Source organism: Thermobia domestica, chromosome 13 (genome assembly GCF_964235325.1).
Source record: "Thermobia domestica chromosome 13, izTheDome1.hap1.1, whole genome shotgun sequence".
Taxonomy (NCBI): Eukaryota; Metazoa; Arthropoda; class Insecta; order Zygentoma; family Lepismatidae; genus Thermobia; species Thermobia domestica.
In genome coordinates, this window is record NC_137466.1 from 34872496 (window position 1) to 34886540 (window position 14045).

The 14045-nt window shown below is 35.8% G+C and overlaps 1 protein-coding gene across 2 annotated transcripts in view; it reads right to left on the reverse strand.

Moving 5' to 3' along the window:
* Smox (Smad on X protein) overlaps positions 1-14045 on the reverse strand; it is a 137656-nt gene that overhangs the window by 59147 nt on the left and 64464 nt on the right. The window contains exon 2 of one of the 2 annotated variants that reach the window (XM_081735607.1): positions 10854-10919. The exons of the other annotated variant lie outside the window; for it this stretch is intronic. Within the exon in view, the coding sequence (XP_081591733.1) occupies positions 10854-10919 (66 nt within the window). The remainder of the gene's footprint in view (positions 1-10853; positions 10920-14045) is intronic. 2 annotated transcript variants of the gene reach the window in all.

Sequence of the window (14045 nt, forward strand, 5' to 3'; positions counted from 1 at the left end):
AGTTTCTACCTACACGAGGTGAAAAAGTTGTTGATATTAAATCGGCAGCTGAAGGATGCGTAGGGGCAATGCACTTGCAGATAATACTGTCTGGAAGCGGGCGCGTGAGGCGGGGGGAGGGATCGATTGATAGTTTGATAAGGTGACTATCCCTGAAAAAATGTCCGTGTTGAGAATCTGATAACAGGACAGATGGCAAACTGTGGAGGCCTAACAGAGTTCTTGCACGGAACTGTGGAAAGTACACTGATTGAATACCTGAAGCTGAGAAAAGTCAGTTTACTTAGGGGTCCCAAGGTAGTTGGACGAGGTAAGTAGTCGTCCTGCAAGACAATTGCCAATGCCACGCTAAGAAAAAAGTGTTCCTAATAAGACAATTATTTGAATCCGTGATCAATATGGATGAAACTTTTATTTCCCAGTTCAACTTCGAAACAAAGCGGCACTCAAAACAGTGGAAACATTCTCCTCACCCCACCCCCAAAATTTCGCTTAGTTCCCTAAAACGAAAAATTTTTCTATGCCACACTCTAGGGTAAAAGAGGAATAATTTTAGCTGATCTTGTATCAAAAGGTCATACGATCACTGGGCAGTACTGTGTGCAACTTTTGAAGAAGAGCTCATAATTTTAAAGTTTCTCCAGCACCGCTTCACAAACATTGTCCTCGACTTTTTCTTTTACAACACAAACACATCGAATCTCTCTCATCTCACACCCACTCTATTTCCCCTTGCTCCCAGTGACTTTCGTCTGTTTCCCATGTTCAAGGATTCTTTGAAGAACACATACACTTTTTTATTTATTTAGAAGTTCCTCGAAGTGTCATATACCAGTGTCTCAAATACATACTCCAAAATGGTTTCGTAGATATTTTTAAAAAGTGGATACACCAATTGCGAGGGTGTGTAGAGGTGGACGGAGATTACAAGGAAAGGTGAGGGAAAGGTTTCACGCTGCCCTGAACATGGTCGGCTTTATATATAAACGGCACGTACTTTAGTACGCACCTCATACATTCTGCTTGCCATTTGACTGAAATGTAATTTGATAGTATGCACTTTTATGATATAAACTGATTTCAATAGAAGGAATATACTGGTTCAAGTGAAGGGAAAAATAAGAAAAAAAAAATAACCACACTGACTTTCATTTCTTCCTAAACAACATTATAGAAATACTAACGCTATGAACAGGTTTTACCTCTTAAAAAAAAAAATCGATATGTTAACTACCACCAGGATGGGATGTTTACATGGGAAAAGCATTCTCTTTCTTTTGGTCGAAGGTGAACATTTGAAGCTAAATCGTAAGTGGACTGCATATTACAGTTTATGAATTAGTCAACATAATTTCTTCAGAAAAACTTGAAAATACCAATGTCCATAGCTAAACAGCCGAAATACGAATATGAATAGAAAAATTTAATTAATTTTTAACTCTCCATATGTGCTGGAGCAATGGAACCGTAGGAAATGCAGGTAGAAGATCACATCAATAGACACCAGTCCCGTAAAATTGTAGCTGTTGATGCCATAAAACACGATACAACGATTTGTGCAATATATATTGGGTCAAAGTGCTTTACTGGTAAATTTGTTGTGTAAACTCAAAAACTAGCAAACAATACGTGAGAAACCTGTGGCCATTAGCGTACGGACACTTAATTTCCAAACGGACAGTGCATCGCTGGTTTGAGAATCCATGCCACAGACCAATTCTCTCGAAAATAATCGGAACAAAAGACACTCATCACATAACAATGTTTTAAAGGTAGGTGTAAACACAAATTTGCACACCTCCATCGAACGTCATTATAACAAATTTCGACCATTTATAACGATCTGGATAAGAGTTACTCACGATCTGACTAAGAATCTCAAAGAGCAACTGATAAACATGTGTAGAACACGTCGGTTCGTCATCAGATTGAGTTCTATTCGATTGCATTGTGATGAGTGAGAAGTGGATCTTAATCATAATCGCTGGATACTGCTGGCCCCCACCACCCCAATTTCCAAATAACTGAAACAGACAGGGTTTTGTTGTTAGTGTGGTGGACCACATTGGGTGTCGTCCATTACAAGTTATTTCCTCTTTATGTAGACATTACTGCTGACATACGAAAAGCATAAGCTCTTTATCTGATAAGCAGTCGTTTATGGTGAGTTGAAAATGTTCAAGACAAGCTACATCATACTTAACAAAAATTACGGAACAGAAGTTGAGTAACCTGAAGTATGAATACCTTTCCCATTATGTATATTCCCTGACTTAACACTAAGTCTACCATGTGTGAAAGACATGGTGTTATGTATATATACGTAAAACAGGTCAATATTTGAAATGTCTTCACCAATTAAATTGTCAATCATTAGTAGGGCGTTTCTTTATAAACAAATTTTAAGGAATAGATCGCACTTCCAAAATAAAGACTGTCGTAATTCTAAAATGTCGATTTTACAGGTAAAAAAAAAAAAAGTTACATCTAAAGAGAGTTAATTTTTTGAGGGAAGGGGGGTTGTAACGTTATTTCTATAAATATATAATATCAACTATTGTAGAGAAAACTTTCTTAAATACATACAAATTGTTATACATTAAAAGTTAATAATTTAAAACCTAAATTCAGCTATGAAATATGTGCTACAAAAACTGACCTAACTTGCCAAGAGGGTTCTGTAGTGGAGAAACAGTGTGCGTGGGCTTTCTCGGGGTTCTCCCGTTTCCTACCACTTCGTTCATTCCACCACTCCATTTATCATTATTATCACAGGTTCAATTAACCTTAGAACAATCATGTGACGTGTTGCTTTTTCTCGCCTGCTAGCGATCTCGCGGTGGATGTTTAAATCTATACACTGCATCTCTAAGTCCATTCAAATTTTAAAAGTGTACAAAATTAGCGTTACTTTTAAATAACTATTGTTTTTAGATAGAATTCAATCAACCACTTAAAAAAAATAAAAACAAAAACAAAACGTTTGTTTCCAAACAACCAGGCGCGAAAAAAAAGTGCAAATAAGTAATACTGTACCTCACTCCAAAAAATATATGTGCTACAGTTGTAAACTTTTAATCAACAGTGCTTTATTACCTCGAACGTACGAATATTGGTGTTTACCACATTTGAAAGTTCAATATAATTTTCTTAGTTACTTTAGTACATGCAGAGAAAAAAAGTCTTACTTTTAGTTGAAGCAAGTGCTATTTTTAACTTGTTTTCCTCTGGTATATGATAATATATTCAACTCATACAATGTAGAAATCTTTTCTTACAAGGGATTACTGTAAAGTATTATATGTGTCATTATGCCCAAAAGCAAACTGTTTTTCATAACGTTACATACTTTATTTTTCTCTTTCAGCTGTAACCATGCTATCCCAGCTCTCCTTTGGTATATCTAAACTATAATAGTGGATTTGATATTGCTCTATTTAGCAATTTCGACATTTTCTCCCATACCAAACAGACTGTGACTTGGACCATTTTCTTGCATATCCTTTCTCAACAAAGATACTCTTTTGAGTGATGTCTCCATGTAAGTTTTGATTTTAAATTCATTGTCAAATAATGTTACGGGCTAGTTCCATGGAAGTCTTTCGAATTATTTTATTGGAACGAAGTAGGAACTTCAGTTTACTAGTTGATGAACAAACTTGTATCTAGAATTGTATTTGGCTGAAAACCGTTACAAAATGATACTTTCGTTTTTTGACGCAGGGAATAATGAAAAATTGAAAAACGAAATTTGTAATTTAACACCCCACGTTTGGTTATCTTCACACGCTAAAGGAGACGGATAATTAATGCAAGTGAATTATTATAAAATATCTGATAGAACGACGATATTGAGACGGAACAGGAAAACGAGAAAATCTCCTGAACCTGGTGTTGTCAATTACATGGGATCAGGCCAGGGAACCACTTGCAAGAAGGATACACGCTTGTTCACTGAGTTACTGTGACCCTTCCCAAAAATCGCTCTTGAATTTTTCTAAACATATCCTTCCATAAATATATATATAATTAGACACGTGTATTCACATTTCTAATCGTTTTCGTGAAATCCGAATTCATGTAATTATTTGAATTGTTTGAATCTCCTTAATATACTAACATTTTCCCTGACTAGTTTCAACATATCCGCATTGAACAAACTTTCCCAAATTCCCTAATTAGCAATTTTTTGTCTCACTATATGAAGTTATTTTATAAAAGGCTTTACTGTTTCAGGGAGTAGCAAAGAACTGAATCAACAACACTTAATGATTATGGTATTACATCCTCTTAACTATGCTTTAACTATGAATATTTGAACTATGTCCCTTCAAATACTGCTTAAATGCAGCAGTTTCTGCATGCTTTATAGCACCCACTCAGCAAGATGATCTAATTTCAATGTTTTTCTTCCTTTTATTGTTGTATAACTTGACCTTAAAAGCCTGATCTCAATTAGTTAAACCCAGAAATATTTTAAACACTATTTCCCAACCAAATGTTCGTATTTATATAAACATATTACTTGAACTGTTAACTTCTGTTCCATTGTACTTTATCTTTTAGTACTACAAAAGCTGTTATATGTAGTTTCTATTGTGTAACTGCTAGCACAAGTAGATACTCACCTATACAAATTTCTTTTCTCATGAATTCCGTACTCAGTAAATAAATTTGAGTACAGTCTGATGTCAACTTAAAAGGAAAAAAATTCTTTCGTGTCACAGAAATGTATACTCAATTTTATGGGGGTCTGGTTCGATCCAGCTCGTGCCTACTGGCTGTTCTCTAAGGTAACAAAGAAAGTTCTGTCGCTTTTTCACCCACCACCTTCGAACATCGATATGTTACCTAAGACGAACCTGGAAGATCAAAAATAGTCCCCTTCAGCATCGACTACCTTCTGCCAACATTCTGGAAGGCCATGGATTCCATCGCGGTAAAACTTGGTGGGCTGTGAAGCGAAGAAGGTATCAAGTGCATTTTGCACCTCTACTAGGGATTTGAACTGGTGTCCTCTAAGGTGATAATCCAAGAAATGGAACAGGTGATAATCATACGGTGCAATGTCCGGGAAGTATGGCGGATGCAATCGTGTTTCCCATCCAAGGTGTAGAATGGTGCCCCGGGTCATCCTAGCCACGTGGGGCTTAGCGCTGTCCTGTAACAGGAGGACCCCTTTGCGATTCAGAAATGCTGGCTCCAGAGTTTTGAATTTTTCTTGAACAAGGCTCAACTGCTGATAGTAGACAATTGCATTGCCGCTCTGATAAGCTGGTAGCAGTTCCCGATGCATGATGCCGCGACAAGTCCACCTAACACACAGGAGGACATTCTTCTTGTGCAGTGCTGGTTTCAGCTGTTTTGGAATCAGTTCATGGGACGATAACCAATGATGACGGAACCGTGGAGTTTCGTACAGGACCTACTTCTCATCACATGTCAACATCGTGTCCAGAAATGGCTCCTTTCTCAGACGAGACTGCAAAGAAACACAGGTGTCTGCTCGCGTTGCCTTCTGGTCCGGAGTCAAATTATGTGGGACCCATCGACCCAACTTGTAGTGCTTCCCAAGTTGATGGAGGTACTGCCGAATGATTTCTCCATTCACACTGATTTGTAGTCCCAGTTCCTCACATGTCTGGCCACTGTTCGCCTCAACTGCTGCCTCAAGATCTTCATTTTGTACATGTGTTGGTCTTCCGGCACGTGGTGCGTCTTCGAGTGTTTTGTTACCGTCCTTAAATTTGTTAAATCATCGCTGCATTGTCCGCGAAGTCACGACACCCTCACCAAAGGCCTGGCGTATCTTCCTCCCTGCTGCAAAGGCATTTGATTCCAGTCTGAATTCGTACAGCATACACGACCTTATGACGATCTATGGAGGTCCCATGTTCACTCTATCCTTACGCAAGTTCACGGTGTAACTGAACTGCCACTACCTGGTAGTATGTTGGGTATACCCACACCAACAACTGACCTTCGCCTTATCTCCATTCGCATTCAACTCACGGTGAGAGAGCCAATTGAACACAGATCTCCACAAAAAGCGACAGAACTTTGTTGGTTACCTGTATCCAGATTGGTTACTGGTTTCCAATAACAAATGTACGCATATTTTTTGTCTTTCCAAGGACAGTAATTGCATTATGAAAGTAATCATTAAAAATATCTCTAAAATAAAACAACAATCCAATGCTCAAAGCGGAAAGTTGCCATCCAGCAGAAGGACAGTTACGGCGAAGCATCCATCTTAAAGACTACTGCCGTGAACTGGACCCGAATTTCCTAAATGCCGTCGTTACTAGTCAATGGAAGAGGAGTGCCTAATGGTGTTCGCTGCTGCAGATGAAAGAAAACCTGGTTTCATCACTTTGGACCAAGTGAAAAATTGTCGACGTACGGTAATTAATGTATTTCAACTCACGACGAAGATTCCAAAGAGGTCATTTAAGTCTGAAATATTGAATGATTTGACTGAGGCATAATCTCATCCGGGACTCATTTCTGACAAGCATATTATTATGCATTTTTCACCCATATTCTCACAATCTTATCTCACTCAGTTTTATATTTTTTTTCTAGAAATCTGATAATATTAGTAAAAAAAATCATTTCATGTTCACTGCAGTAACTGAGAATGCATCAATGGAAACAAAAGATAAGGCATCTTACAACGGTGAGGAGGCATCAGTACGTCTCAAGGAATACAGCATCATCACACCGTTATTGTCGCACGATCTGTTTACGTAAAACCTTTTATAAATCAAAGAGCGCAGTGCTTTTGGAAATAGATATATATATGTGTATGTACTGAAATTAGCTGAAACTTATTTAGTTTTAAGGGGACAGACTACTAAATATTTTTGAAAAACTAATAATTTTTCTTTTGCCCGTTTTTCGTAAGTGGAAAGACGTAATAAAATGTAACTTACCACAATAATAGATAATGTTATTCTACACCCGAAAATGCGAATCAGAAAATTTTCAGTGTTGCAATCCATAGAAATTACAGTGTGACCAGAATATGAATTACTCAAAAATCTAGGTAAAGGCACCGACTAGAAAATTGATGACTTATCATGCTGTCTATGTTCCTTGTTTACTACTTTTTAAATAATGTTTCTATTTATTTTGTAATGACTTATTCATATTGTAATAATTTATGTAAGGTTTATAAAATAAAATAGAAATATTATTTAAAAAGTAGTAAACAAGGAACATAGACAGCATGATAAGTAATCAATTACCGTTGAGTTAATTTTTCTAGTCGGTGCCTTAACCTAGATTTTTGAGTAATTCAAATTCTGGTCACACTGTAATTTCTGTGGATGGCAACACTGAAAATTCTTCCGATTCGTATTTTCGGTTGTAGAATAACATTATCTATTACTGTGGTAAGTTACATTTTAATATCTCTTTCCACTTACGAAAAAACGGGCAAAAGAAAAAAATATTACTTTTTCAAAAATATTTAGTAGTCTGCAGCATTAATACACGGATCAACGACCACAGGTTAAAAGTTCAACTTTTACCATGAGATCAGTTTTCATGAGGAAATACTGATATTTCTCTACTTCATCATTGTTACATATTTCTTCAAACATGTAGACATAATACTATTACAATTTTGGCTTTATGGCGCTCTAAAATTGCAAACATGGTATAAACTAACTGATCCGACATATTGTTAACCAAGGGGGAAATAACTTTCCAACTAAGAATGACGTCACAAATAAATCAATCAGCAATTCCCAATAACTTAAAAAGCAATTAGCACTTCCATGAAACTTTCTATGCGCTAAGTCGTTATAACGTCAAATTTACGGTACAGCCTTTGCTTATTTTTAACGCTCTTTGTTCTGAAGTGCATGTTTAAAGTTCATTGGTACACATTTCCTCCTGATACACTTTTATTTGTTATTACCTTCTATATTAGGTAATTAAATAATACTAGTTTCCTTCCTCTTAAACTAAGTTCTCTTTAATTTAGAGAAAAATGTACTCAAATCGATTCATTATTTTCTGGACTGAACTATCGGTAGGAATGCGTTTTTATACCCGCTTGTACAGTTGTTCATAAAAATGAGTACACACATTCAAGACTTCTGTCCTCAAAACTTCACAATGAACACGATTCTTTGTGTACACATTTCTGTAATTTAGAGAGGAAATAGTTTTCTTCAAGTTAGAACAAACTCATTGAAATTGGCTCCCAAAGATCCATCCAAACTTTACACATAAATTTAAAGATTATATTGGAAAGAATAACTACAGGCATTATGACACGAACTCACTTCTGCGCTTTTTCATTTTTCAATAACATCTACCCACTTAAATTTTTGCCCACCAAGGACAAATTGAACTTAAAAAAACAGGACGACATGAGGGAGTTAGTGAAGTTAAGATGGAAACTGGAAATGGATAAAGCATCTCAACATGCCTATCCTATTTCCACCATGCAACAACAAGTATGAAGACTGTAATGTATCACATGCTGATAATCTTTTTCTTTTCTCGATGTACCAAAGTTTCAAGCTGCTGAACTAGCCGGAATCATGTTTTGCCCAATCTGCCCGAATGTTGGATTAATTTCATATTCTGTTCAGAAGAAAACCATTGGATTATTTAATATTCAACTTTCCAATGCTTCATTTACCCTCTTTCATAAATGATGGGCAGATAAACAATAAGCATTCACGCGAAGTCTCGGGTTCGAATATTATAATAGCTAAATCTTTTAATTCCCTGCCATAGGATATAACCCTTCCTAAATGCTAATTTTCTATTTGGTGATGATGGAGGTGATAATACGAGCAATATTTAGTCAACTTTTTTCTTTAATAGACTGTTGGGGCATACCAAACCACTTTTGTGTTTCTCTTTTTAATTTTTTAAGGGATTTTTAAATGATCAAGTACAGTATGTAAATGATAGTCACTTTATGTTCCTGTTCTAGTAAAACCATTTGATTTCAAAACGCTGTTTAGCTTATAGACTTCCCGAAAGAGAAAAAAATCTCCCACACATAAGTCTAGATTATTGTTGCATGTGGCGGTGAATTGTTGTATAATACATAGCTTATATAGAATTTGTGGTGATTACTTTTCTGCTAAAAATGTATTATATATAAATAACATACCGTTTTTGAAGAAACTGAAACTGCTATTATTGTTATTTGAAAGGAACTCCGTAGTCGGTTGAATTATATTTTATTCGTCAAATAAATACTGAAACTTACCTTCTGACCCCATTACCATGAAATAATTTAAGAATGCGCACATGTAAGTTATTGGTTCGGGGAACAAAGTAAATAATAGAACGTATTCGAGATTCGAAATGAAATGACAGACTTTTCGGAACGCTTAAAAGACTCAATATATTGAATTATTCTTATTTTTATTACTATTCTTTAAAAAAAGTTATGATGACTTCAGAAATTTAAAATAAAGTTGAGTTGTTATATGCATTTTTTTATGAATATACAATATCTAGCATAATTTGAATTCAATAAATCTTAAAGTCCTTAAATATGCCTTCTTAGACCCTTATATATTGAGGACACACATCTGAATGACTCCCGATCCCCCAAGTTACAGAGAAATTGGCGCTCTTGTCAGTACAGTACTGGAAAGTACTTCAGTACTTTTTTGGACAAAGAAAGAAAGAAAATAATTATATGTAATGCCACAGGTTAAACTATTATCTATGATCACTGAGAGGAAGCAAGAGAGAAGTGTTCTAATTAGGGGGCCTCCATTTCAATTTTATCTATATTATTTTTGTCTTATACTGCTAGCACTTCATTCGTTCTCTTGGTTTATATATTTTAATCGTAATGTAACGATGATGAACGCGAACAGTTTAGTAAACCTGGATGTTTACATCTTATTAGAAACCTGAAACCTTGTCATAACGACTGCATCTCGCATAGTTTATATAAGCAAATTGTGAATTTATTACATGCTCGTCGTTCATTTCATAAAGTGATTCAGAATTCCAAGAACGTTTTGAAAAAGAGGTGATTCTATACGCAAAAACGATCAACAACGCATTGCGTCTCTGAATTATGAGACTTGTAACAAAATGAACTTATATTATTGTGTTTAAAAAGAGAAAAAAGCATTTTGCATACTGATGTATCCTTCCTGGATAAATGTCTTGCGATTCTTTCATTTCTTTGTGGGATATTTCTCTATTTCCTTTGTACAACCGAATGCAACTGTTTGTTTTACTAAAACTTCTTATGTGTTCTCATGAGCAGAATCACCCTTCAATTGTAATAGGAATTCTAAATAGCCTACATGGGAGACACGGATTCGATTGTAGGCGGGAGCTTATGCGGTTCGGATTCCACGTTAATCAGTAGGACCCATCTCATATAGTCTCGCTGCTGAAAGGGACGTTAAACTCTGAATCAACTCTAAACAGCCTACATACTCTACTGGTAAACCCAACTCCTTATGTGTATATCTGTGTAATAATTATTTACAAACTGTTTTTCGCGCCTTTCTGTACACGTTTAAGGATAAGCGAAAAATCAAAACTTGAAATACTAAATTTTATTACGCCCAACATTCATTAACTGAAACGCCACACAATACCCGCTTCTTGCCTACCCAAAAATGAAGTTCTACTATTACTATTATTTACATACTTAAATACATACAAAAGACCTCAGTGTCCTGTACAATTATCTTAGATGAAGTACGAAAAATTTGGAAAAGATAACCAAACAATGTCGGTCCATTTTAACGGACGTTCATTAAATTAAATGGTGAACATATATGTAGAACGGATCAACTCACCCGCCAGTCGTGTAAGCAACCATATTGCAAATACTCGCAATTTACCTGTTGGCTGGATGAGTATCGACGCGCGTCGTGGACAGGGCAGAGGGTCTTCTCTCTATCGGCAAACTGTAAAGTAATAACGATCACAATATTACACTTCGAATCAGTAACTCCGAGAGCTCCATAAAATTAATATATAGCTAGTGGCCCGGAGAAATTCCAACTTAAATACAGTTATAACTAGAAAATTTTATGATAAAACTTAAAAAAAAAAAAAAATAAAAAAATAAAGGTAGAAATTAATGGAAATTTATCTTCCACGAACGCCATGGTGTCGGCTAAAATAATCTTGTACAACTGAGTGAATGTTACTGTATTCCATTTACTGAACATTATAAATGCGCAAATCCTTTAATAAATTAAATTGCACTATAGAACCAACATAAAATATTTAATGTTGAATAATTTGGCAGTCAGCTCGAAGTATATTTCAAACGATAGCAGTACGCACTCAACATGAATTAGTCTGAAACCAATAGTAAGCCTAAATTGTTTCCGGTGTGTAAAAGAATAAAGCAATTATTCCTTTACATTTAACCTTTTCTCACCTGTTGCAATGTTCTTATTGCTCTCTACATCTAAAGCTAACAAATCAAAAAGTACGCCTTTCTTCTTTCCAAAGGTTTCCCTCGTCATTTATCTGTGTGCATGTACACCCCAAAATAAGAAAAGTAACACTGTATCTCGAACATCTTGAGTATACCCTACAGAATCATCATCATCAACACCGTATATAAACAAAATCGTAAATCAATAGCATTTAAAACTGATAGCAGCAGAACGCTGTATTATTCATAAAGCATCAAATGTCACTTTTTTTTTTGCACATGCTGCAACAAATCACATGAAAACAATGTTTAAGTTTTTCCTTATCTTATATATATATATATATATATATATATATATATATATATATATATATATATATATATATATATATATATATATATATATATATATATAATTTTCTATAACACTGTACTTTCCTATGTAGAACTTTTCAGCATGAAATCTAGCGAAGATTTGAATATAAAACATGTAAATTTGAATTATTTAGCTCCGCCCATTCCTTTGATTAAAAGCTAAGCTTCTTGTTAAAATTATGTCACCTTGGTTTAAAAAAGTTTCAACCAAATCTCTCCCAGTTTCCCCCTTCTAAAAACGTCAGTGATGCACTACGGAACTCTCGACTTTCGCCTCTGACTCAGTAGTAGCGTTCACCTCCGATACATAGGGTCCTTGGATTGATCCCAGCTCGCGCCAAGTGAGCTTTGTTGTGGACAAACACCATTTTCTCGGGCTTCTCCCGTTTCCTCCCACTTTATTCATTCCACCATTTTATTCATTTCTTATCATCACCGTCTCCTTTAGCCTAGGCGGCATAATCGTGGGACGTAAAGCTTGTTCGCCTCTGACTCGAGACATTTCATGAAAGAGAGATCCATGTATAATACGTCTGGTATTAAAGGAGCAGTTCGACTTAGAAATGCATTTTTTTACAATTTATTTCCATTTGTAGAGTTAAAAATTCTAAAAGGAATGGTGTTTGTTTGATCGCGATACGTTCAGTCGTTAGCGAGTAACAGAGGAAGAAAGATTTTGTGATGACGGCATAGGTGGGCAAGGAGCGAGAGCAGGCTTACACACTACACAGTGCCAAGCATTTCGTTTGTGAGAGGTGCGGTGGCACGTTCTAAGTGCGGTTTCCTTTTCCAGAAGAACTGATTGGAAAGACTTACAAATATCATCAGCATGTAGAAAATGATACCTGATGATGGGCTGTACAAACGTTTTTATAAGATTACTAGCAGCGTTCACCCCGCTTCGCTGCGGTCACCCCGGAACGCAATAAACTTTGTTACTTAGATAATTTTTACTTTTTCGCTTTCAAGTGATATGATAAAAACCATAGAAGATTGCAGTAAATCTTAACATTATATCGCCTGTCATTTATGTTAACCCGCCCCGCTTCGCTGCGGTCATCCCGGTGCTGGCATATTGTAAAAGTGTCTGTAAAAATAAGAAAATCAATTAAGAAATTTTAAACAGAAGATCCAAGCTTTTTTCCGCTGTATATCGCCTGTCATTTATGTTAACCCGCCCCGCTTCGCTGCGGTCATCCCGGTGCTGGCATATTGTAAAAGTGTCTGTAAAAATAAGCAAATCAATTAAAAAATTTTAAACAGAAGATTCAAGCTATTTTCCGCTGTATATCGCCTGTCATTTATGTTAACCCGCCGAGTGACACGGTCATGCGGGTTGCATATAAATACGTTTATTTTTACCTATGATGAACTAATAACAAAGGATTTGTACGTTATGGACACTTGAATGGTCAATTATCTCAAGACACTGGTAATTAAAAATTAAAGTGATATGATAAAAACCATCTAGGGTCCAAATCCTAATAACCCCCCAAAAATGAAAGAAATTGGTTCAGCCGTATTAGCGTGATGAGCGGACAAAGGATTTTGTACGTTCTCTTTTATATATATAGATAAAACGTATCCTATAAAGCATGAGTTCAGAGTTTCAAAAAAAAAAAAAAAAAAAAAAATCGAAACCAATATGTAAATAGATGGCGGACGAGATTGCTGCAACACCTAAGTACCTTTTCTTTAAGCATTCTTCCGATTCCCAAACATAAGTATGTTCATTTTCACGTTTTGTTGCAATTTTTAACGCTGACCCTATAATTTTGTGCTTCAAGGTATGTACAGGAGCGCAACATATGAGGCAAAAATGAAATAACATCTGTAAAGTTTGCCAGAATACGAAAAACACTTCACCGGTTAATTTTTTTTATTCTCATAGCTGCCCGCGGAACAACTCTCATCACTCGTTTCATCATCATTGTCACATGATACAGAGAAATTAAACGATGAATCAATGTCTTGAGGAACAGTCATCGTCACTGATTCCTTCTACAAGGCGGTATATTTCACTCCCTAATTCACACTGTATAGCTTATTTCTAAAGCAGTATCTTCAGAATCATGAGTCACATCGTCTCTATTACCCTCTAATGCCTCGTCTTGACTACAACCGTCAATTGCGTCTTGTACCATATTTGTACGTTGGTACACAGATCGGTGCTTGTTGAATGTCTCGGATTTTAGACCTTGCAATAATATACTTGGAACAGCATTCTTTCTCAGTCTCAGTTTGCGTGTAAATAATTCTCCTGGCATTA